Raw genomic sequence first — 23,901 nt, forward strand, 5'->3', positions numbered from 1 at the left:
ACTGAGGAAAATGCTTTTGTCTGACCACTGAGCTGCTTCACATGAGACCCTCAGAGTCTCCTCTCCTCCCCTTGCAGCAAAAGAAAGGGACACACTGGAAATGCCCATAAGGAGAGTGGAAAAATCATGTTCAGCCAAGCTCCTCATCATTCTTTCCCTTTGTAGCTGATGGGCTGTTGGATGCTGAGCCTGTAAAGATCATTAGATTAATTCCTTTCCTTGCAGTGACTTAATTGTCTCCATTTGTCCTGCGCAGTGCTCACACTGGGGGTGTGTTTCTCCTTGCCTATATTTAGTTTGATCTCTACAGTGATATTGGAATATATAAATTAAGGCTGGCTCTGGCTCTTTGTGACACTGAGATCCCACAGATGATTTTTTTTTGCAATCTGGTACTTTGACAGTGGGAATTTTGGGCACTGGGAGATGCCAGGGACAGCATCAACCCATCCATGATCCCTCAGGGTCCACATGAGCAGAGGAGCTGCTCCAGGGGATCATCCTATGGGAGCTGCTCCTCCGTGGGGAGATGGTTTGAGGGCAAAAGACGAAATAAGAGGCACAGGAATGAAAATAAACCTCCTGGGGATGCAGTTAACCAGCCTGGGCTGCAGGGATGGGAACAGGAGGGAAAGGGGGACTGGAGGGGGCAGGGGAAGGCAGCAAACTCCGTGGTGCCTCCCTGCAGAGCTGCGGCACACCCCAGAAATCCCTGTCCCCAGATGGAGAAGGAGGAGGCAGGCACTTCCCAAAGCCACGCTGATGCTTAGCAGAAAATCTCCCACATTTATTCTGCTGAAGCCACAACTTCCACCTTCCTCAGGGAAGCAGCAGGAAAATTCCTCTCTGCAAGTTTGGATCAGGAGCTGTCAGAGAAAAAAACTCAGTGAAGACTGTCCAAAAATAGTGTTATGGCCCTTTTTGTTTACAGCTGGACCTGGAAGAGATGGTCCTGCTTGCTTTTGTACACAAATTGGGGGAATTCCTGAAAAAAAATATCCCACCTTGCCATATCTGTGCAGGGACCCCCTGGGGATGGGGGTGGGTCACTGATCTGAAGAAAAACCTCCAAAATGACTGGTTTGGTGCTGTGCAGGTGTGGGAAGTCACCCCAGAAAAGCCACAGCCATGGGGACACGAACACACACAGGGAAAGGTTTAATTCATTTTATTTATAGATAAAGGAGGCATTTGGGATATAGATAAAAAAAAAAAAGGCAGAAGTCTGAGATAGTGAATGTTCTGGACTGAAAACATGGAAAAAGGAAAGAAAATTGAGCAGATGGCAGATTTCCATGGAAAACCGAGGTCAGGGCTGTTCTCCCCTCCCTGCAAAGATGGGGGCTCAAGGCAGCTCAAGAGGCATTTTGTCAGGACGTGAACTGACTTAACAACAACCAGAGTGGTCTGGGATTTACTTCTGCTTACAAAAAAAGGAGTAATTAGCTAATCAGGGAGATCTGGGTTTGCTCCAGGAAAGCCAAGGGAGAGCACCCAGTGGGTCCTGATCCAGCAAAACAAGGATGCTTGGCAAAGTGGGGCCTGAGCCCTGCCTCCCTCTCTGTCAGAAACAGAGGGATTTAAGAAAAAACCCTGATTTGAGGTGATGCTGGACCCTGTGGGTGCTCCATGTGGGGCAGACCTGATTCCAGCAGCTAAATCACGTCTTGGCTTTACAGGAGGAGTTTGGGAATATTAAAATTGGGCAGAGGCAAAGCAACGAGCAAACGCTGGTCCAAAAGGCATCTGCCAGCAAAGCCACTCCAGGGAGCTCTTGGACAACATTAGCCCAGCCTGTGATGGGAATCTGCTGGGATCTTCCCGTGCTTGGAATGCCCTGCTCCGCCCTGCCGTGAAGCAGAGCCTGTCAATGGGCTGTGCTTCCCCGTTAGCTCAAACTTAATTAGGGAAAAATAACAGCCATATGGTAATTCCAAACCCAGGCAAAACAATGTCTGCGTGTTTGGGTCTGGCATACTCAAATATTTTCCTAGAGCATTAATTTTTAATTCTTACATCAGACCCGCATAAGCAAACATAAATAGGATTTTATGCTTTCCACAATCCATCCAGCTTGTGTTTGTTGTTACATACACTGAGTAATCGCTGCCTGCCACTACTTACAGAAGAGCTGATAATAAATATTAGGACACAAACTTACAAGTTAAATGAGATACAGTTAAGTAGTCGATTAAAAGGACACCCATAACCTCAGGTTACAAAAGACTAAGTACTGCCGTTCTAATGTGCTTTTCTCGTTCGTTTTGGTTGCTCACCTGCCAAATCTGCCCCGGGAGGAGCGGCCAGGAGAGCCTGGAGTCTGCACTGGCTGCAGATCCGGGGTGTGAGTGGGATGAATGAGGAGAATTAGGCACAGAGCATTATTCAGATAGTGCAGGGAGGTTGCTCCCCTGTGACCCTGCTGTGCTGGTGCTGCCTCAGCGGGGCTGTTCAGGCAGGAGCTGTTCACTCCCAGCTCCATCCTGGCTTCTCCTGCCCGCTGGTCACATGGACAGGGACGGGCTGAGCTCCATGTGGGCTCGCAGGAGCGCGGCGATGTCCCCATGGGCCAGTGACAGTGCTGAGTTCCCACCCTGCAGGACACAGGAGGTGAGACATCACCGCCCCAGTGAATCCCTGCTCCATCCCAAATCTTCCCTCCCTCCGTTCCTCCCTGCTTTACAGTGAGTCACCATCCCAAACCTCCCCTTGGGCCTCAACCACACCAAACACAGCCCAGCTGTGCCTCTGCCTGGCCCCCGTGCCCTCCTGCATGTCTCAGATAAAATTATAGTTTAATTGGAAAATAGTTCCATAATTCCAAACGCAGCCCTGTGGGCCCAGCAGGAGGAATTTCCGCCCGCTCCCGGCCCAGCCCCATCCCACACATCCCCACAGAGAGGCTCCGTTCTCGGGGAGGAATTAATTGCTGCTAATTTCTTGGAGCTGATGCTCTGCTGATTCCACATGCCCAGGATTTCATCTGGGGTTTTTCAGGGTTACACCAATGCTCCTGGATGCAGTATGCTCTCACAGCCACCCCACCCGTGGCAGCAGCACCAAAACCAGGGGTACGCTCCTAAGAGCCATGCCCTGATTAGAAAACAGACTGAAATCTCACTTCTTCACTTAAAACCCATCCCTCAGGGATTCCTGCCCGGAACACGGGATCCCAGCTGAGTTTCCCCCTCACCCTGGTGCAGTGATGCCGTGGAGCCTCACCTTGTCGGTCAGCGTGACCTGGCAGCCAGGCTGGGCCAGGAGCAGCCTGACGATGTCGGCGTTGCCCTGGCGACAGGCCACCATCAGGGCCGTGGTCCCCTCCTCGTCCTGCAGGTTGACATCGGCCTGGCAGGACAGCAGGGCTCGCACCATGTCGTCCCTCTCGTGGCTGACCCCCAGCATCAGCGCGGTCTGGCCTCCCTGCAGGGTCACAGGGACAGGCTGAGCACCCCCTGCCCCCCTCCTCCCACAGCCCTGCTGGCTCAGACTGTCAGGGATGACAATAATAAATAATAATAACAACAATAATAATAAAAATAACAACAATAATAGCATGTATAGAATAACTGAATAATTTAGCTTGGCAAAGCTCTCTAAGATCACCGAGCCCAGCCCTTAACCCAGCACTGCCAAGCCCACCACTAACCCACATCCCATGACCACATATCAACATTGCACAGCATTATTGTATGGTACATAGATGATAATAATTCCTATTAATATTGCATCCTATTGCATGTTATTATTAAATCACACTGGGGCTCCTCAGCAGGTGTTGTGAGAAACACCCATTCACTTGTGGAAGGTCCTTGCAGCAGCATGGCCAAACTGCCCAGCTGCCCCCAAATGTGGGTTCCCCAAATCCTCCTGGGAGGTTTAATTCAAACCTGGAATAACTTTTACAGCAGTTTGGGAGCAGAGATGGATGAGGGCACTCTCATCTCTAAACCCAGATGTGTGACTCTGATGAAGCTCACCAGCAAACCTGGGGCTCCCATGCCCTGGGATTCACCCCTCACTGCTCCTCCCTGCTGCCACTTCTACTTCAGGAAAACTTGTTTGCAAAATTTTCAGCCTTTTTTAGTTTCTCCACTTCCCCCAGCTGTCACACCCCTTCCCAGGGAGCTGCTGGGTGGCCATGCTGCAACTCAGCTGAGATTCCTTTTGGAACATTCGGGAAGCAGCAACTCCAACCCCAGACCTGCTGCCCAGTCAGTCTCAGCCTGGCGCTGCCGTGGGAGGTAAGGAACCCAAATTATTCCCCCAGCTGTTTCCTGTCACACACCTGGGCAGCTCTCAGGTTGACATCCCCCTCCTTCAGCAGCCTCATCACCACCTCCATGTCCTGGCGGGTCTCGGGGGCCGCCAGCGGCGTGAGCATCACGGCCGTGTATCCGGCGCGGTTCTGCAGGTCCAGGCTGCACGTGCCTGCAGGGGATGGATCCAGCCCATGGTGGATCACCCAGAGGGAACAGAAAGGAAAGAGGGAGTCACACAACGTGGGGAATCTTGTATTCCCAGAGAAAGGAGTTATTCCATGATGATGCAGGACAGGGATTTATCTGTTTTAAATATCCAGGCTTGTGAGCGCAGCATTAAACGGCCCCTGGTGCTACAGTTAATTACAACTGTTGAGGTCAAATCAATTAACTTTGAAGACCACAACAAATAGAAATTAAAGGGGATAATTAATGCCTCAAGCACATGCTGGTTGGAGCTGTGGGCTGTTTGCTTTGGCTCCCGTGGCAAGGGAGCAGCAGAGCCCATCACCCAACGGGCGTGGAAAACATCCTGGCCCCAATTCACTCATTTTTCACTTCAAAGAGCCCATTTCCAGCTCCACCACGAGGAATGAGCCGTGTCTGAGGGTGAGGGCTCTGGTCCAGCCTCGCCCTGAGGAACCAGCTGCTCAAACCCTTCCCTCCCTGTGCCTCTGTGGCAACAATCGGGTTATAGATGTGTATGATAATCTGCCATTTCCCAAACATTTCTTGGATTGTCCAGCCCATGAAAAAAGGCCAAAGTGCCTCTCTTCTCTTGGAGCACGAGCACATTTTTGCCCTGTACAAGCTCAGCTGAGATTTTTGTTCTTTCATTGCAACACAAGAAGTTCAACAGTTTAACATGGGAGTTTTTCTGCGGTGCTGGCGGGTTTCTTGTGCTCTCAGGGGTCTGATCCTCCTGCCCCGAGCCATGATCTGGCTGCTGCAGGAAGCTGGGGGCCACCCCATCCCACCTGGACTGGGGCCATCAGGGACATCCCTTTGGATACAGCATCCCTGAGCCATCCCCAAAGTCAGGCTGCAAAACCTCAAGATGTGTGAGGGATCTAATGAGCCTTAATGTCCCTGAGGAGCCTCAGCTGGGACCCCCAGCTACATCCATGGCCCCAGAGCTGAGCTATGGATGACTATGGATGCCGGTCTTGAGGTCAGCCAGGTCTCCTGGACGGACCTCAGCTCCATCCTTGTATTTTGGATGGATCTCAGGCCCCTGTTTTTCTCCTGGATGGACCTTGCCTCCATGCTTTGTCTCCTGGATGGGGCCCTTGCAGGTAGGTGGCTGCTGGTCCTCAGCCCCACCTCTGTCCCACCTCCTTTAGCTCCTGACTGAGCTCCCTGGGAGGAGCCTGGATTCCTTTCAATGTTTGCCTTGTCTGGGACTGTCCATGTCCCCATTCCCTGTGTAGGCACCACACGACCCCTTGGTGAGAGCCATTCCCAGCCCAAGGAAGGGCCTGGCTGAGCAGGGTGGCCGTTCCTACCCGTGTCCAGCAGGAGCTTTGCAACCGGGAAGTTGGAGTGGGACACGCTGTAGTGCAGAGCTGTGTTGCCGTTCCTGTCGGGCAGGTTCACCACGGTCTCCAGCAGCTGGGGCTGGATGTCCCCCAGCGCCTCCAGGTACGCTGCCACCACCTCTGGGCTGGAAGATTTGTGACTGGACACCTGGAACCACTCCTGGGAGATGGAGCCGAGGACGTGCTGCTGCAAACACCAAGGTGTCACTGTGACTGTCCCTGTGGAGCGGTGGCTGCCCCAGCTCCTGCCCCCACGTGCTCTGGCACCACCCAGCCAGCATTTAGCTTGTGGGTTTGTGATTGCTGCTACAACTTGAGGGGAAAAGAATTTCCTGTGGTAACTTGGATGAGTAACCAGACAAAGCCTTCATCTTCCTTTTCCCCCCCCCTTTTCCTCTCTTTTTCACCATTCTAAAACTGACTCAGATGTCAACTCACCCTCCCTCCCTTCACAAAGCTGTCCAGGGCACAGCCTGCAATGTGCCATCAGGATAATCTTGTCCATTAAAGTGAACAAAGAGCATGAACCGTGTCTGAAACGAGATTGGGAAATATCTGTACCAGATGTTTGTTGCTTGTGCTCCTGATTTCTGGGAGGTGTTCACTGAGGAGCTGGCAGGCAGCAAGGAAATCTTCAGAGGGTTTGCATCTAAAGGGAAAAGACTTTGGTAAATCCACCATAGGACAGGACTTGCAGGAGGTATTGAAGCAAGTAGGAGAACACAGGCAGATGAGGTTGGAATATGTTCAACACATTTAAGTGTTTAAAATATTGGACAGAAGTTGTCCCAAGTTGACTTGACACAGATTTTAGATACAAAGCTAAGCACTTAAGCAAAGGTTTAAGCCCAGAGTCACAGATTTGTGTGGTCAACTTCATCTATTACAAAAATCCTTAAGGTTGGAGGGGGGAAAAAAAATTTATTCCTGAACCTGTAAAGAACTTTACCAAAAAACTTTCCATGAGTGGGGAGAAATGAGCTAACTCACCAGACGTGACTCATTGTCAAGTGTAGGGCCTGAATCAATCCCCATTAGATTCTGCAGTAACTCAGAAAATATTTAGCACTTTAAAGCCTTTTCCCTTGCCTGCAGAGGTCAGCACTGCTGTTCCACCAGCAGAACCCAGCCCTGTGTCCTGCAGCCACCACCTGGTGTCCTGGTTACCTGTGAGCCTGGTGCTGAGAGCAGGGTGCTGCTCCTGCTGATGCCTCCTGCTCATCATCATCATCATCCTCACTCTTCTCCCCTGAGGAAGCCTCTTTGCTTTCCCTTCCAGCCTGCTCGGGCTCCAGGTCCCCGGCTCTGCCCTCGGTGTCGGTGTCGCCGTCCGAAGCGCTGTCGTCACAGCTCGTGTCTTCGCTTGACGTTGTCTCGTAGCTATTTGAGGACACCACACGTTACTCCCTCCTTCCCCAGCCACGGGGCCTGACCAAGGCTCATTGACTCCAACGGGCCTTGGGTGAAGCCCAGGGTGACAAGCAGTGAGTTAAAAGGTCTGAGCCACAGCCGGAGTCGGGGTTAGTCTTTGTTTGGCGCCTTAAGCAGCAGGAGTGTGACAGAAGCAGTTAATGAGCAGCAGGCAAGGTTACTTCAGGGTTTGGAGGGATGTCCATCTCTCCCAGCCCGGGCAGGGGCTGAGAGCTGCCTCCCTGCTGGGAGCTGTGGCAGGGTGACAGCAGCACGGCCCCTGTGGCAAGGAGGGACTGGCGGCACCGGCAGCCTCGAGGAGCACAAGACGAAAGCTGTGTTTGCACGGGCTGAATCCACCATTCCAGCAGCCCTGATAGAGATCTCTCCTCTGCTTGTCTAAAAGCATTAATAATATCTTCCACAAAACAGAACATTTCACTCTGATGAACCCCAAAACTTTCCCCAAAGTAATCGAGTCCTCCAGTCCCTACAAGCTGTACCCATGTGGTAGAAGCCAGCAGCTGGGCAGTCAGAGGAGCAGGGTGTGAGCAGAAAGCAGCACCCAAGCTGTGTGCCCAGCCCAGGGACACTGACACATGTCCTGCACTCTTCATGCCAGCACACCTCAGCAGGAGATGCTGCCTCTGCTTAGCTCACAGAGTGTTGGATATTGGACACACCTGGAATGGGGAGCACAAACTAAAGTCTCCTTCACCCTGAGGTAATTCCTCATTTACCAAAGCAGCCTTTTCCCAAGTGCTGTTGGTTTTGCTGGAGCATGGGGGCAGGTTAGTGGCAGTGTGCCCACCCAGGCAATGCTGGCCTCCTCCAAAACCCACCAAGGTCAGTGGGAATCCTCCTAGGGAATCTTCCCATGGGATTTTCCCACCTTCCCCAGCTGGGTTTTGGATGAAGCCCCAGCAGAAGGGTGTGCAGAGAGGGTGAGTCCCCGGCGTGTCCCCGCTGCTCTGAACACACCACCACCTTTCCTTCACGGGGTTACTCACAGGTTATCAGTGCTGGATTAAAGAAGGGAGAAAAGAGGCTCCATTTCAACTGGCCTTTTAATCAGGAGGTTTGGAGGGGGAAAGAGGGGGAGAAGGAATGACGTCTCCAGCGATACAGAGAGCATTCCACATTAAAAGGCAGGTTTTATCTTCTGAATGGATGCTTACCCACCATTTACCCCAACAAACTGGAGATTCTTTTTGGTCCCATTGCCTCCTGCATGGAAACCATAACCTTTCTTTTTCATGATGGATTTAAGACTTGTGGTTGGAGAGTTTTCTACCAAAATACAAAATAATAGATTAATTAAGCAGACGTGCCATAATTAGCAATAATTATTCCCAACCTCTAGCAACAAGCTACAAATCATAACTGTAAGCATCTTACTTCATCTTATGAGAGTCTTTTGATGTCTTGCAAAACTACAGGTGCAGCTGGCCACAACCTGAACCTGCCCTGCCACCTTTAATACAGGTCTCAAACCTCTCCAGGTGACTGGGAATATAAAGGAAGTGACAGGGAATTATGTATTTGTCCTATGAATAGATTTGACTTTTGTAATACTGTTTTGGTTTTGGGTTTTTTTTCCCCCAGTAGTAATGTATTGGAAAATTCCTATATGAATCTGCTATAATACTACATGGATGAGGTTTTCCATTGGACTTTGAATAGTGTCTATATATTAAGGAATACGTCACTTGTCTATTTGCAAGTCCCTTCCCTCCCTCTCCCAGTGAACAGGCATTGGATTCCCATCTTCATACAAGCTAAAATTATTTTGATGAAGGTCTGTGAGCAGGGACAGGTCTTTTCCCAGCCTGGTTGCTCAGTCAGTTTGACTGGTTTGGGTTCTGGAGAACTCCACACTGATTTACCCCAGATGAGCACCAGCCTCATATTCTTGCAAACTGAGATGTCCAATCCGAATAAAAAGAATGTTTATTTGATGGAACAGCCACCAGTGTGACAGCTTTTGGAAGCTGATATATAAATGAGCCACTGCTTTATGAGCTCCTACATCATTTTGTTTGCTTTTTTTCATGTCAGATCCATAACTTGTGATGTGCAGGGATTTGCCTTTCTCATCGTGTTTGTCGAGACTATTCCTGATCTGACTGACAACAACTGTTCCACCACACCCCACCCTGCTCCACGCTGGAATAAATGGGAAAAGATTTGGCCCAGACACATCGAAGCCTCTGCCAATATTATTTACCCAACTGTTGATAGTGTGTGTTGGAATTCTCCTTATCCACGGGCCCTTGTGAGGAGTAGGCAGAGAGCAGGGAGTTTAGGGAATTAACTAATTGGTTCTGGATGGAGCTGAGCTTGGAGGCCGGCTGTTTGATAGCGCTGGCCAGCTCGGGGTACCCGTGCTCCAAACACAGCCACTGCTCCTGCAGGAGCTCCTGGATCTTTTTCACATATTGCCCGATGGGGTCAACAGCCGGGACATCCTCGTGGCCAGGGGCACCTTCCTCTTGCAGCCCTTCCCGAGCTTTATCTTCTCCAAAGCCTGCCTTGTTTCCGCCTGCATTTGGGCCAAGGGAGTTCTGGTGGTTCTGGTTGTCATCGCTGGGGTGCTCGTGGATCTGCAGCTGGGTGAAGCTCGGAGCAGGAATTCCAGCCTCCATGCTGGCTTCACCAGAACGTCCCTCTGCTCCAGCGCCCACCAGTCCCTGCTCTCTGCACGCGCCCACCTCCGTGTTGGTGCCGTCTGCCCCGTGGGCACCACAGCCAATGGATCTGGTGGAGAGTGGGATATTGACGTTGATGCCTTTGTCCTGGGCCTGCCTGACCCCTGTCACCTGTGAGAGCTCGGTGTTCACCGCAGCATCGAGGCACTGCAAGGCCCCGCTGCCCCGCCGCCACCGCGGCTCAGCCTCTTTGGACTTCTCCTGGCACAGCTGCTCTTCCAGCTGAGCTTTGGAGCTGGCCAGCAGCTTAATGCTTTTCTCCTTCTCCTGGATCTCATGATCCTGCTGCTCCAGCACTGCTCTGACCTGCTCGAGCTCCTCTTTCTTCTTAGCCAGCTGCTCCTCCAGCTCAGCAATCTGCTGCTTCAGTGCCGTGACTCCACCGGGCTCTCCCCCGTCAGGAGCCTGGGGAACACCGCCCTCCTTGTCCCCTCCAGCCTGGACATTCCTCTTCTCACCTTCCTTCAGCACATTCAGATCTATCTCACTCACACTTAGCCCCCTTTCCGCAGGGTTCACGTTCTCCTCCGCCAGCTGGGGGGCAGCCGGCAGTGCTGCTTCACTCCCGGCATCGGCGGCATCGCTCTCCTCGGCCCCGCTCTCCATCACCACCTGCAGCTGCTGGTTCTGCCAGGGGGGCTGCACGGGGCCCAGCCCCGGCAGAACCCCACCGGGATGCGCCAAGGAGCCGGGAAGCCCCAAGGAGCCGGGATGCGCCAAGGAGCCGTCCTGCTCCCAGCTCATCTCCCGCTGCGGGGTTACCGCGCTGCCGGCCGAGCCGGGCCGGGAGGTGCTTTCGGAGCCTCCCTGGTCGTGGCGGTGCTGCGGAGGGGTCCGGAGGGGCGAGGCTCCGGCCGGGGGTGTCTGGCCGGGGGGCAGCGCATCGGGCATGCTGGAGGCTCGCAGCAGCTGCGGCCGCGCCCGCAGCGCATCCTGCGGCCAGCCCAGCTCCGCCTGCCGCCGCGTCTCGGCCAGCAGCGCTCTCCGGCGGTAGCTCGGCTCCTCGGCCTCGGCGGGCAGCGGGGCTCGGGGGGGCTCCTCGCCCAGGGATGCCTTTCGCTGCGGGAAGGAGCAGGTGGAGGTCCAGCTCTTGCTGGGAGAGGCGCTGGAGCAGGCGCGGGAGCCATTCTCGGGCAGGCTGAAGTTTCGGGGCAGGGTGTTGAATTTGGGCTGCTTGGCTCTGCGGTGGATGTGGACCCTCCTGATGGTGTTGCCTTTCTCGATGTCATCCACGTACTTCAGGAAGTCCAGGTCCAAGTGGAAGCCGTAGGGTGTCTCCAGGGAGTAGGGGAGGCTGCGGGGCTGCTCCCTGTCCCCATCGGGTTTGGGTGGCTGGCCATCTGCTGAAACAACCCCCAGAAAAAGAAGAAATTATTAAATTTTGGGGAAAATAATTGTTTAGAGCAGGGGGAAGATGTTTTTTTCTTTTCATCTCAGTTTTGGGCAGGCAGGGGCTGCAGCTCATTATTGTGGAGGCTCGTGGTGAAGCTGTGCAGAGACACAGTGGCACGCACCAAGCTCTGATCTGGTTTTCCAGAGGTACATCAGGTAATTGTTGCACTGAGGAAGCCAAAAATTTCCTGAAATCATGGCTCTAATTGGCAATTAAGCAAACAGCAGGTTTTGCAGGCAGAGCTACGTGTCTGTGTAGGTACAGAGAGCTGCCTGCTGGATAATAAATCCAGCTCAATAATAGACTATGGGATCAATCTATGACAATGACATTTTTCAAGGCTTTTGATTTGGTTTTAACTTTCCAGTGGCATAAGCAGGAAATTCAGAGCACACCAAGCAGGAAAATCATTGCCTCGCTTCACCTGCAACCACCAGGTCACAAATTATTCCTTGAAAATGATGGATCTGGGCAGAGAGGCTGGACACAGACAGCGCCAGCCACGGCCATGCGGAACACGCTCATCTCAAGGTGACCGGCTCAGCTCCCAGCACTGCTCCTAATTGAGGCAAATCACCACTAAATGGGTGTCAGCGTGTTTGCCCACCCAGCCAGCACAGGCAAACAACAGCTCTCCACCCAAATCTCCCACTTCAACGCTGTTAACACAGCCATCTCCAGCCTGCAAATTTCCATTCACAGCCCCCAGGTTTCCAGCTTGGGGGTTAACAGCTCAACGTCTGCACCACCGATGGTTCCCTTCATGCAAGTCCCTGAAATCACAGTGGTTTGGGCTGCTCTGCACCTCAGAGCAAACAAGTTGGGCTCAGTGAGGAGGAGGAGGAGGCACCAGGGCCCGTGGCTGACCCCTTTGTCTCCATCCTGGTGGAGCAGCTGGAGAGGATGAGGATGATTTGGAACAGATTTTGGTGCTGCTCAGAGCATCACTGAGATTCTGAGGCGCTGTCTGGGTGGAAGTCAGAGGAAGGACAGAGGGAAGGCACCACTGGGGTCATCCCAGGGCACAGGAGCAGAGCTGGAGGGTGGGAGCAGGGATCTGTCACAGAGCATGTGAGGACAAATATGAGCTGATCTAGAGCTGGGAGCTGCTTTGCTGCAGTTTTTAAGAAATCTGCATAATAATGAACGATGCATTTTTCAATTCTTAGCCCCACATTTACAGAGAACAGGTTATTTACAGCATTTCTGGTAAGGAAATTACTCCAGGGCTTGGTTAGTTTGTTTTGGTTTTTTTTCAAGGAATAAATGAAGAAATAAACATCCTGTAGGCTCCATACCTTCTGTCTTCTCCATGGTGGGGTCTAACTGAGCTGTCACTTAAACATCTTCTGGCAAGGGCTGAGGAGTCGCTTCACCCCTGAAAAAAAGAAATGGATATTTTTAATTTAATAAAATAACACAGCCATGGGAACTTCATCTCTCCTTAAAGCCTTACAAGTCTTCAAAGGCCACCCCCCTCCCACTTCCCATCTTCTGCAGCCCAGTGGTGTCCAAGAGCTTTGAAGCTGCTAAAATCAATAGCTCCTTTTCCAGAGGCAACAACTTGTGCTTGACAGACACATCCCAGGGAGCTGGTCCTTGTAAAACATGCCCTGCATTACACAGGGTTTGATGGCCAGTGAGGACAGACAGACATTTGGGATTACTTGAGATCGATGGCACAGAGACCCTTCACTGACCCCTGGGAGCTGGAGATATCCAACATGATAAAAGATCCCTGACAACAGGGATATAAACTACACACAAATTACTGGTTTGCCTTTTTTTGTTTAAATCCATAACAAGCCAAGATTCAAAATTTATGTTGAATCTTGTTCAAATGACAAGACTTCACGTCCCTACTGTTAAAAAGAATCTTCACCAAATTGAACTGAACCACAGACAAACTGCTTTCAGCTCAGGGAACAACTTCAGGTGGAGATCCACCACAGCCAGCACTGAGATCTTCACACCATTTCTGGGCTGTGTTACCCTCCAGCTCCTTCCCATCACGTGGACCCAGATGAGACCATCCTGGAGCATGAGAAATTAAGGCTGGGAAAAACCAAGAAAGGTCCTGGATAAAAATCCTCCCAATCCTTTAGAAAGGCAGAGGGAGGAGGCAGGGAAGGGTGAAGGAGGTTGGGGCAGTTGGACATCACAGTCCAACTGTGCTTGGCTTGTGTGAGGAGGACAACAACGCTCCAAGGGAGAAGGTCTGGTTTCAATTTCTGCTACAGAGGATGAAGTGGGAGTTTCCTGAACAGTAGGTTGTTTGTTTATGATTCTCCTTACAGTATCCAGTTTGGTTCCTGGCCAGAGACGGTTCCACAGCCGCTTGGAAGTCCATCCCTGCTCCTCCAGTGCATCCCTGAGCTATGCAACATTCTCAGGGCAGGACAGAGCAGCACAAAGCCTGTGCTGAGCCAGCCCCAGCTCACACCCATCTCATGGACCAAACCACTCGAGTCTGAACTCATTTTCTGCCTGCAGAGCTTTGCCTCAGCGAGGGCTTTAGCACTTGACCACAGATCCAGAGCTCCCCACACAGGGGCTCCAGCTGACCTTTACCAAAGACCAGCTAAAAAATGAAGTAAAATCCTACTGTATTGTTACTATAGGACATTGCCACATCCCTGAAGTGTCCAAGGCCAGCTTGTGAGTGACCTGGTCTAGTCGAAGGTGTCCCCACCCATGGAATAAGATGATCTTCAAGGTCCCTTCCAACCCAAGCCATTCTATGACTCCGTAACAAATCCTTTGAAAGATCAAAACCTTTTAAAGGAACAATTAGTTGTCAATCAGGTAAGCATGGTTATGGTCAATGCACAGCCTTGATGGAAAGTCAGGAAGGTCCCAGCCCAAGGAGAACATCAAAGCTCTCCAAAGCTCCACTGGGGTCACAGAGGGTCACGTTGATGCCCACCCAGCACCCTGTGAGCTCCTGGAAAGCTCCTGATGTGCTCTCCAATTAACCACACTCCTCCTGCAAAGGGCAGCTCCTTCTGTCTCCTCCTGCCAATGAACAGCACGTGCCAAAACAAACACCAGCCTCTTTCTCAAATGTTGTTTCTTTCCCTTAATTTTCCAACTGCAGACAATTCCAGCCTAACCAGCTACACTCCACTCTTCTAGGTCATTTATTCAGAAGTGGGGGGGAAAGCCAGTGAATAGGATGGTTTTTAATATCTAGATAATTACATCTATTTGGATCATTTATGAGCTGGCCAGGCCCCAACTCTGCAGCCCAAATTGATACTACAACTACTCTCCTTTGACCAATCTTCTTCAAAATCGCCTCGTAAAAGGATGCTGAATGTACCCAACCAGCTTGCTGATGTTCTCCTGTCCCCTCTGGGGCAGCTCAGGCACGGAGAAGGATGGCTTAGAGCCAAAAATGTGCTTCTTTGGACCCCACAGCTGCTCTCCCATGCCTGTCCCTAAGAAAAATGAGATTAAAATATGAAGTCATCCGCCAGAAGTAGCAGACCCCTACACCCAGGGTCCAGCCCATAATTTGAGGAAGGGTAACAGTTTTAGGTGCGTCTCCATCCTGCTAAAACCTGTTAGCCTGACCCTCTGTCAGGTTCTATATTTGCTGAGTTTTCTCCATTAAATAAAATTGACAACATTTCTTTTTCTCCTATGCATCGCTGATTTTCACCTTGGCTAGACAGAGAGGATTAATCCAGATTGGAATTAGGCTGTTTTTCTCAAGGCAGGAATAAATGCATCAAGAAATGGAAACGGAGAAGCCAAATATGTGAGAAGGCAACAGCACAGAGCGAAGTGGTTTTATTCCCTGGGGCAGCCCCGTTTGCAGGGACAATGTGCTGTCTTTTTAACCAGCCTGGACTCAAAACACTGGCTCTTTACACTCACATTTAACCCTTCTTTCACTCCATGCCACTTGCCAGGCAATGTGAGCAGCTCCACCAGCCACCCCAGCCAGCAGAAAGGAGAGCGCCACAACACCCCCAAACATTTAAATTACAAATTAACTCAACCACATACCACAAACATCCACAAAATCCATTCTCCCAGAGTGTCTTGCTAGTAATTTTAACTGGGAAACAGTTAACCCTGAGCCCACAGATAACAAGCTAATCCACCAGCACAGTCCTGTTAGCTGTAACACAACATGATTCGAGCTCTGCCTGTCTGTTCTCCTGCAGTGCAGCAGCAGCTCCAGCACTTCGTGGGGAAAGGAAAAAACTGGTTAGCAAAGCATTTTGTCATGTTACCTGCTCACACTGGCACCTACAAACCCCCCGAGGAGCAGCAGCTCTTGCCTCCCTCCAAAGCATCTTCTCCCATGGCCAGAGCCGGCAGCGAAGGGTTCGGAGCAGCAAACGCGGCGTGGCTGGACCCCAGCCTGTTCCAGCAGTTACAAAGTTGGTCAGCTGAGCTGTGACCTTGCTCAGAAAGCAAATACAAGTTTAAACCAAGAAGCACAAAAGAGGGATTGATTTTCCAACAGAGCAGCCCACGGCTCTCGGATGACCTTTACGAGGACAGTCGAATCCCGGTGCATAAAGCGAGTTACTTTTCCAGGGAATAGTTACCTTTCCCAGAAAACCCAGAGCACCAAGCGCTGCCTGGGCTGTCGAGGGGGGAGCTTCCTTATCAGGGCTGATAATTGGAGAGAGAGTCAATAATTAACGGCGGGGTTGTTGCCGTACCTGATGCTGCAGCTGCAGCTCTCCGCATGCTGCACCTCCGGCTGGAGCATTAGCAATTCCACGAGCGCCTCTCCCCAGGAAACGCAGCCGGCTGCCGCCACTCGCAGCCTGGGGGAAGCTGCAGAAGGGCTCAGTGTCCCCAAATCCTCCCGGCAGAGCATTCCCACGTGTGGAGCAGGCACAGCCCCTCGCCCTTGTCCCCATCCATCCGCAGTTCCAGGAGATGCCGGACGGGATGAGTGGCACGGGCAGAGTGTCCCGGTGTCCCCGGGAGGGGGACAGTGCCACTGTCCGTATCAAACACTCCAGCCCCTGGCTCTGGGGTTATCCATCCAAACTTCCAGCTGGCGGAGCAGACACATGGAATGGGCTGCCCGGAGAAGCTGTGGCTGCCCCTGGATCCCTGCAAGTGGCCACGGTCAGGTTGGAGCAGCCTGGGATAGTGGAAGGTGCGCCTGCCCATGGCAAGGGGTGGAAGGAGATTTAAGGGCTTTAAGGTGCCTCCCAACCCAAACCAGTCTGTGCTTCTGTGATTTTGGGCAGGGTGCTCGTGGCATGTGGCTCAGTGACGGGCAGAGTGCCCGTCCCAAGCCTGTCCCGAGCATTGGCATTCCCCTCGGGCATCCTGGATTGCTGCCCCTCCAGGCTGGCAACAGGGACAAATCCCTCAGTCTCTGCACTGAACTTGCAACAACCTCACGCTTGCAAAGGCCGAGGGGTTCAGGGCTGCAAAACTCTTCCAGGGCTGGGAAAGAAAACCCTGGGAAGTGGAGGCATCCCCTGGGACCCGGGGGCTCTGCTGGGGGCTCTCACCAGGGACTCCCATCACACAGCACCTTTCCCATCGCTGAACGAGCAGCACAACCCAAATCTCACGCTAGGGAGGAAAACCACATCTTGTCACTGTGTGAGAGCAGAGCTGCTGGCGCTGCTCCAGCTCCCTGCAACCCCCCAAACGGGACTTTAACACATTAACTTTGAAGAAAAGCAGACAAGTTTTGCCTTTGCAGGAAGCAGAGTATCTGGACGCGTAGACAACCAGCAGTGTTTGTCCTTTTGCCAGCTCTCCCCGAGGCACGGATGGGTTAAACTTCCGACCCAAGGAATGAAAAATAATTTCAGCAGCCGGTTAAATGCCGCCTTTCCCAAACACTGCCTTTCCCAAATGCCGCCTTTCCCACGCGGCTCCATCCCACACCGCGCGGGGCCACGGCTCGGTGTCGATGGCTTTCTGCTTTCACAAGCAATTACTGAGCCTGAGGTTCCAAACCAACTCCAGAGCACATTGGCTCGTTTTCTGCTGAATTCTTCTGCTTTAGTTACGCTTGTGCGTCTTTTCTGAGCACATTCTGCCACTTGTGTTCTCCAGACAAAGCAGCACGACAGAAAAAATACACGTATTTCTGTATGATGCTGATGTAAAGTCATTCTGAAAGAATTGTTTGGTTTTCCCAATGGACAGACCTAGCAGGAAGCTTTAATTTGGAGCATTTCCTCATTGCAATTACCTACAGTTGTTCCCTCATTTAATCCCTCTGGAACTGAAGAAGTCTGTGACCCTTTAAATAAGCTTTTAATCGGGAGCTATGAAGGGAAGGAGTCAAAACACGCAAATTAATTAATTATGGGCTGGTGCTTGATGGATTCACATCCAGCCTCTGATAGCTTTGCCCAAGAGGGCTGCTGCAGGGTGGGAAGTGGGGAAAGGGTTCACCAAGGTTGTCCCCCAGGCACGAGAACTGAGGTCATGGCCTGAAACTGCTGCTGCTTCACATCAGGCACCGCAGCTGCCGGGGGGGTTTGCTCTGCCGGCTGCTCCCATGGATGAGAGGAACCAGACGGCCCCAAAGTGGCTCAAGAGCCATCCCATCCACCCCTCCTGGCCACCACTGCTGCCTCCCTGGATGCTGCCTTCCCCTGCCCACAGAGAATCCCTGTGGGATGGCAGGTTTGGCCTTCACCCCCTCTCCTCTCCACCACGGGTCCATCACAGAGCGATCCAGAGACAACTGAGATCATCCAGTGCCACCTCCCTGCTCCAGCAGGGTCATCCCAGAGCACCCTGCTCAGGAGTGTGTCCAGACGGGTCTGGAATATCCCCACTGAGGGAAACTCCATGGCCTCTCTGGACAATCTGTGCAGGGCTTGGTCACTGCCCAGGAAAGAAGTTCTGCCTCGTGTTCAGGAAATTCCCAGGCATCAGTTTCTGCCCATTCCTCCTGTCCCATTGCTGGGCACCAGTGAGCACAGCCTGGTCCATCCCTGTCCATCTGACACCTCCCTTTGGATACTTATATCCATGGACGGGGCCCCTTCTCAGTGCTCTCTTCTTGAGACTGACCAGGCCCAACTCTCTCAGTCTTTCCTGGGCATGGAGATGCTCCAGGCCCTTCCTCATCCCCACAGCCTCCACTGTCAGCTCCGTGTCCCTCTTGTCCTGAGGAGCCCAGAGCTGGACACAGCACTCCAGATGTGCCTCACAGGGCTGAGCAGAGCGGCAGCATCACCTCAGGGTGACCCTCAGACAGAGCTGACCCTCGGCACCCAAAGGGTTACACCAAACCTGCTCCATCCAGGCGGTCTGGATTGCACAACAACCGGCTGAGCTACCACTGCAAATGGACATACCAGGAATAAAAATGGCCTCTCGGGGAATATTTGTTGTACGGATTTTTCAATTCTGTTTTCACTGCAGAGGAAGAAAAATAACCCACTTCCAGTCTGCTGGGGACGTGCACACGGGTGGGATCTCCGCTGTGATCCGCTGCCCGCTGGCACAGCCGCGGGAAGGAGTTTCCCTCCATGAGAAAAAAAAAGACGTTTGAAAACTTTGTGGGATTAAATAAATACCTAGCTAAATAAAAGCAGTTTAAAGTCCTGGTTTGCAAGGAGTTGTCAAGAGGTTTCTCAAAGTGAGAGCAAACAGGGTTCCTGATGGATGAGGTCTGAATCCCAGGAGCCCACCAGCCACCTTCCCACGTGTGTCTGGCATCACAAAACCACCACTGGCAGTGGTCCTGTGCCCCACAGCATCCCTTGGAATGGCAGCTTGAGGGGGAAGAAGGCAGCTGAGCAGACCCAAAATTAAACTGGGGAGACCAGACAATGCCTGAGCCACTGCTATAAACCCAACAGCACCAGGAGGAAAAGTTTCCAAGCCGGATCCATCCCAGCCTGCAGCCACACCAGACGTGCTGGGCAGCCTCCCCTCTGGGCTGGTATCACCCACGGCACGTGCTGAGGTAGAGCAGGACTGGATTTAGGATGCAAAACCTGTAAGTTATGGGAAGAGCCTTCATCCTGGGGCCAGTGGATGGTCTCAGCACGTGGCTGATGACAATGGGGGCCCCTCAGCACCGGGATCTTATCACACCCCAAGAGGAAACTCCCTCGGCTGCTGCCTGCCTGGGGCATCTCCAGAGCAGAGCTGGGAGCTGGAAGCAATTTGGGAGTGCTGGAGAGGGACGAGCTCTCTCTGCAACCCATCAGCTTGTGGCTGATGATGGAGAGGTCCAGGCTGGCCTCCCACCCTCTCTGCAAAAAAAGCAGCGGAGGAGGAGGCGGATGGGGCTGGAGCTGGGGGCTGTGCGCATGGAAAACATCCTGGAGGCGTGTGGGGCCTCCCCGGGGTTTGAACGGAGACGTTCACAAGGAAGCTGAATAATGAACCCGGCAGCACTTAATAAAGAAGAGGATCTCTTTCAGCAAGCCCTGGGTGTGCAACCCTTGGTACTTAAACAGCCATTTCAGGCCCCTTTCCCAACGTCTGTAATAAAGCTGTGTGGACACTGATTTTATTAAAGCTGCTCGTTGCTGTCTAATAAATGTTATGAGCTTCCTGCCAGCATTTCCATTAGAGACGGGTCAGACCTGGAGGTATCAGATATCCAAACTCTCTCCCTCTTTTATGGATTACCAGGAGGGGAAAATGATCACATTCACCCCCTCCTCTGATAACCTCTTTTCCGACTGACCTCCAGCTCATTCCAGCCAAGGACTTACAAAAGCTTTGGTCAATTCTTGTGATTTTATCCCGTGCCTTGAAAACTGTGGTGTTTTCCCTAAAGTCTTCTTTCCCAGAGCCAGGCGATCACAAAAAGCACCCAAAGCCCTGAAACAAAAGTGCTCCACAGTCAGAAGGCAGACAAAAATCTGAGGTGCCTCGTTTCTAATGTTTACTCTCTTTGCCTCAATCCCACAAGTTTTGAGAGAAAACAATGAAGCCCTGCTATGGCTTCTGGTCTCTTCCAAGCTGCTGGTTTCTACCTCCTTGACCTTGGGACAAGTCAAGCTTTGCTGCTGTGACACTGAGTAACTCCCACGTGGTCAAAGTGGGAAATTTTAGGTGCTTTTAGGAAAACCCTTTTGTCTGCATTTCTCTCCTCCTCCCTGGGCAACCACCGCAATCCCCCATGGAGACACGGAGCCATTTCACATCGATTTCTGACCCGAGCCAACAAGACTTGGATTGATCACACACCCCTGACAAGTTTAAAAACCTCTTCACACAGGAAAATTTCTTTTTCAGGCCACCTGAAATCACAGTCCTCATTGATCGGGACTGCAGAGAGGGTGGATGTGCCGCCTTCCTCCTCTGCTGGTGATTTCTGTGTGGATAACAGGAGCTGGGAGCTCTGAAGCAGCATTTCCCACCTCTCACCCATTTAGGAAATGGGGATTTTCCTCCAGGTTTTTGACCAAGTCTCAGCCACTGGGACTTTACATTGCTGGTGTAGTTTCAGCTTTCTCACTCACACCACATTCAACCCTGACAGGCAGAGGAACCAGCTGCAAAGATGAATTTAAAATATTCTCACTTTGAAGATGGAGACCTCTGCGTCTGGGTAGGTTTTTCACCATACTTCACATTTCTGATTCCACCAAATTCTCCATTTGGGCAGTGTATTATCCTAATAATGACACCACCTTCTTTTTTGTGTGCTGTTTAAACCCTGGGATAGGCAGGACTCGAGGCTTCCAGAAACATGAATTCCACTGAGGTTTAAAATCAACAAGGTTGAAGCAGGAGCTCCCTGCAGCCGGTTCCTCCCCACTGCTGTCCCCTGGCATTGTCACTGTGAGGATTTCTCCCCAAGCCATCGGCTCCTTCACACCCCTGGAGCTGGGGTCAGGGTTTTATTGACCAAAATCTGCATCCCACTGCTCTGGAGCCAGGCAGAGTCACATAACCCCTGTCAAGAGGGGCACCAAATGGAAAATACAATAACTTCACATATTGACTTTTTTCCCCTCATCAATTGGGCCATGCTCATCCCTGTGGCTGCTCCCAAAGCTTCCTTAAAAAGACCCAAGATTTGAAGAGTTGGGCTGCAACACACAGTGATGAAAATACGACTTTTAAAATATTTGGCAGCTGTAAAACCACCAAGGGAGGGACCTGAATCGGGACCGAGCTCGTGAATGAGCCTATGTTCATGCAGCAGCCATGTCCCAGGATCTCAACACTGCTCCTGATTCAAAGAATGCTTTGAGACCAAACCTCTCCCTCCTGAAAGGCTCCCATGCCAGAGCTGTTTGATGGGAAGCAATGTCATATTCCTGAGGGGATGACACCTGGGAGATAAAACCTTCCTCACAACAAGGCTTTCTAGAGAGGAGCAGAATGGTTTTCCCATTCACAGGAAACTGCACCTGGAGTTTGATAGAGCCCACAGCAGCAACAAGCTCCCTTGACATCTCATCTTCAGCAGCAACAGGTTCCCTGACAACTTGACATCTCATCTTCCAGCTCCAGGACTGTCTGAATGAATCCACTCACTGATCCCTCCTCAACCACAGGACCTCCCCAGCCAGGCCTGTGCTCATGGGGCTGACTGTCGTTTCAGTAAATATATTTATTTTTTAAATATTACAATCAAAGTGACAAATAATCAATGATTAATGTGAAGCCACAGGTTCCCCCTCCTCTGCCATCTCAGGTATCATTTAAGAGATCAGCTTTGCCCATTTAGCACATCCAAAAAAAAAAAATCCCCTGGAAGACTGCAAAACACATCCAAAGGCAAATGCTGATTTTTTCCCCATTGTTCATGCAGGGCAAGGGTAGCAACCACAGCAATGTTTTTGAGTGTTCACCAATTTAATTTGGGCAACACAACTAAAATATTTAATATCTGGGGTGACTCTGGACAAGGGAAACCCATCCTGGCGGTGTCACATCCCAGAGCTGTCAGGAAAATGAGATATCCCTGAAGAGACCAGACCCACTTCCACCCTTGCATGGTGAACATCACAGCCAGAACATCCAGACCACGACTTCCTCCGTCCTGAACTCACGTGAACTTCCAGCTGAGATTATCCAACCCACGTTCTGCCTTCACCGACTTCCTCATGGACCACCCAGCCTCTTCTCCAGCACTCAGTGCTCCCCGTTCCTGATTTCTCCCGGAGCACAGCCCCAGCTCTTAGGCCTGAGTGAAATCACCAGCTGGCCACTGGGAGCTGAGGAAAGCTGCCCGGGGCACGCCTGGTCCCGGCAGAGTTGGGCTGCTCAGAAATGCCCTGGCAGCGTGCAGGGCCGGGGAAAGGCGATGCTGCCCGTGCCTCCGCTCCCGGAGCTCCGGGCAGAGGCAGAAATGAGTTACGGGGCCGGGAGCTGCTCCGTGAGGCAGCTGGAACGGGCAAGGAAACGGGGAGAGGCTGCGGGCAGGGGGGAGACCACGCTCAGCCTGGAAGCTGGGCTGGGACTTGGCTGAGCCACATCTTCATGGCCAGGCAGGGTTTTATGGTTCGGCTTTGAGGCTAAACGCAACTCTGGGGACTTCCACTGCAATGCCCCAGCCCTCACACGGTGACCTCTGGGGGTCCCACCAGGGCTCGGAGCTTTCCTGCCCTCTCCCAGCTGCCCAGCCACGCTCAGTGCCTCCATCCCGGAGCCAGGGGTGCTCTGGAAACACTCCTGTCCCGAGTGAGCCACGGCTGCTGCTGTCCCGGGCAGCCACGCGAGGGGCCAAGAGCCCGGAGCACCCTTGGAGCACACCCAGGATCCCCCCTGGAGCACCCCCAGGATCCCCCTTGGAGCACCCCCAGGATCCCCCTTGGAGCACCCCCAGGATCCCCCTTGGAGCACCCTCCAAAGCGCTCCCACACATTCCGTGAGGATCCTGGAGCATCCCTGAGCACTTTCACAACATCCCTCTGAACATCCTCCAGCGCAGCCCAGGAGCACCCCCAGCGCACCCCCGAGCATCCTCCAGCGCTGTTCCCGATGCGCCCGAACACCCCCAGACACAAACCCCCCCAAACCGCCTCAAACTGCCCCAGGGCCCCGGAGCCTCCCGGTGCCCGGATCCCGGTGCCCGGATCCCGGTGCCCGGATCCCGGTGCCCGGTTCCCGGTGCCCGGATCCCGGTTCCCGGTGCCCGGCGCGGCCGTACCTGCACGGGCAGATCGCAGCGCCGCGGTCCCGCTGCCTCCTCCGGGAGGGACCCGAGGCGGACCCGGGGGCGGGGCGGGACCCGGTGCCCTCCCCCGGGCAGCGGGGCCGGCCCGAGGCGGCGGGGATGGGCTGCAGGCGGGACAGCGGGAGCCAGCAGGAGCGGCTGCTGTGGGAGGCTGGAAAGCTGCTTTTGGGGATTTTTTTTAACTTTCTCTCATGCCCGCGGTATTCAGTTTAACGCTTTATTTATACTTTTGTGGCTCATCCTGTTTGCACAGATGCGGGTCGAGAGCGGTGGGAAGGGAAATCTGCGGGGATGGGCTCGGGATGCAGAACTTGAACTGTTTTTGCACCAGCTGTTCTCTGGCTCGGCCCTTCGGCCCCGCCCGGTTCACATCGGGCCCTTGTTCCTGAATGCAATCACATGGAAAATTATAAAGAAAAGGCAATTTGGGTTTTCGGCTTTGAGCCTCCCCATGTGCCCAATCCCACGTGCTCATCCAGCTGCA

The 23,901-nt window shown here is 52.6% G+C and overlaps 1 protein-coding gene across 7 annotated transcripts; it reads right to left on the reverse strand.

Annotated features, from left to right (window-relative positions):
- Nucleotides 1-1,153: 1,153 nt before the first annotated feature.
- Nucleotides 1,154-23,464, reverse strand: KANK4 (KN motif and ankyrin repeat domains 4). Of its 7 annotated transcripts, none has more exons than XM_058843007.1 (10): nucleotides 23,391-23,464; nucleotides 12,610-12,689; nucleotides 9,438-11,258; nucleotides 8,389-8,500; nucleotides 6,968-7,180; nucleotides 6,362-6,449; nucleotides 5,768-5,987; nucleotides 4,289-4,431; nucleotides 3,223-3,423; nucleotides 1,154-2,594 (listed from the first exon to the last, which is right to left on the reverse strand). In XM_058843007.1, the coding sequence occupies exons 2-10, from the start codon at nucleotides 12,623-12,625 to the stop codon at nucleotides 2,505-2,507; spliced, it is 2,904 nt and encodes a 967-aa protein (XP_058698990.1). In that variant the 5' UTR covers nucleotides 12,626-12,689; nucleotides 23,391-23,464; the 3' UTR covers nucleotides 1,154-2,504. The 7 variants fall into 7 exon arrangements, with proteins under 7 accessions (XP_058698990.1, XP_058698988.1, XP_058698993.1 ...); XM_058843005.1 differs by having other exon boundaries at nucleotides 9,438-11,261; XM_058843010.1 differs by lacking the exon at nucleotides 23,391-23,464 and adding an exon at nucleotides 15,556-15,897 and having other exon boundaries at nucleotides 5,768-5,984; nucleotides 9,438-11,261.
- Nucleotides 23,465-23,901: the final 437 nt, after the last annotated feature.

This window comes from Poecile atricapillus, chromosome 7 (assembly GCF_030490865.1).
Source record: "Poecile atricapillus isolate bPoeAtr1 chromosome 7, bPoeAtr1.hap1, whole genome shotgun sequence".
Taxonomy (NCBI): domain Eukaryota; kingdom Metazoa; phylum Chordata; class Aves; order Passeriformes; family Paridae; genus Poecile; species Poecile atricapillus.

Excerpts from the sequence above, each read along its gene's own strand:
- KANK4 (XM_058843005.1), bottom strand. Across the intron at positions 8,501-9,437 it reads CACACACTATCAACAGTTGG|AAAACTCTCCAACCACAAGT; the intron begins GTAAATAATATT and ends GTATTTTGGTAG. Across the intron at positions 5,988-6,361 it reads GCACAAGCAACAAACATCTG|CAGCACGTCCTCGGCTCCAT; the intron begins GTACAGATATTT and ends TGGTGTTTGCAG.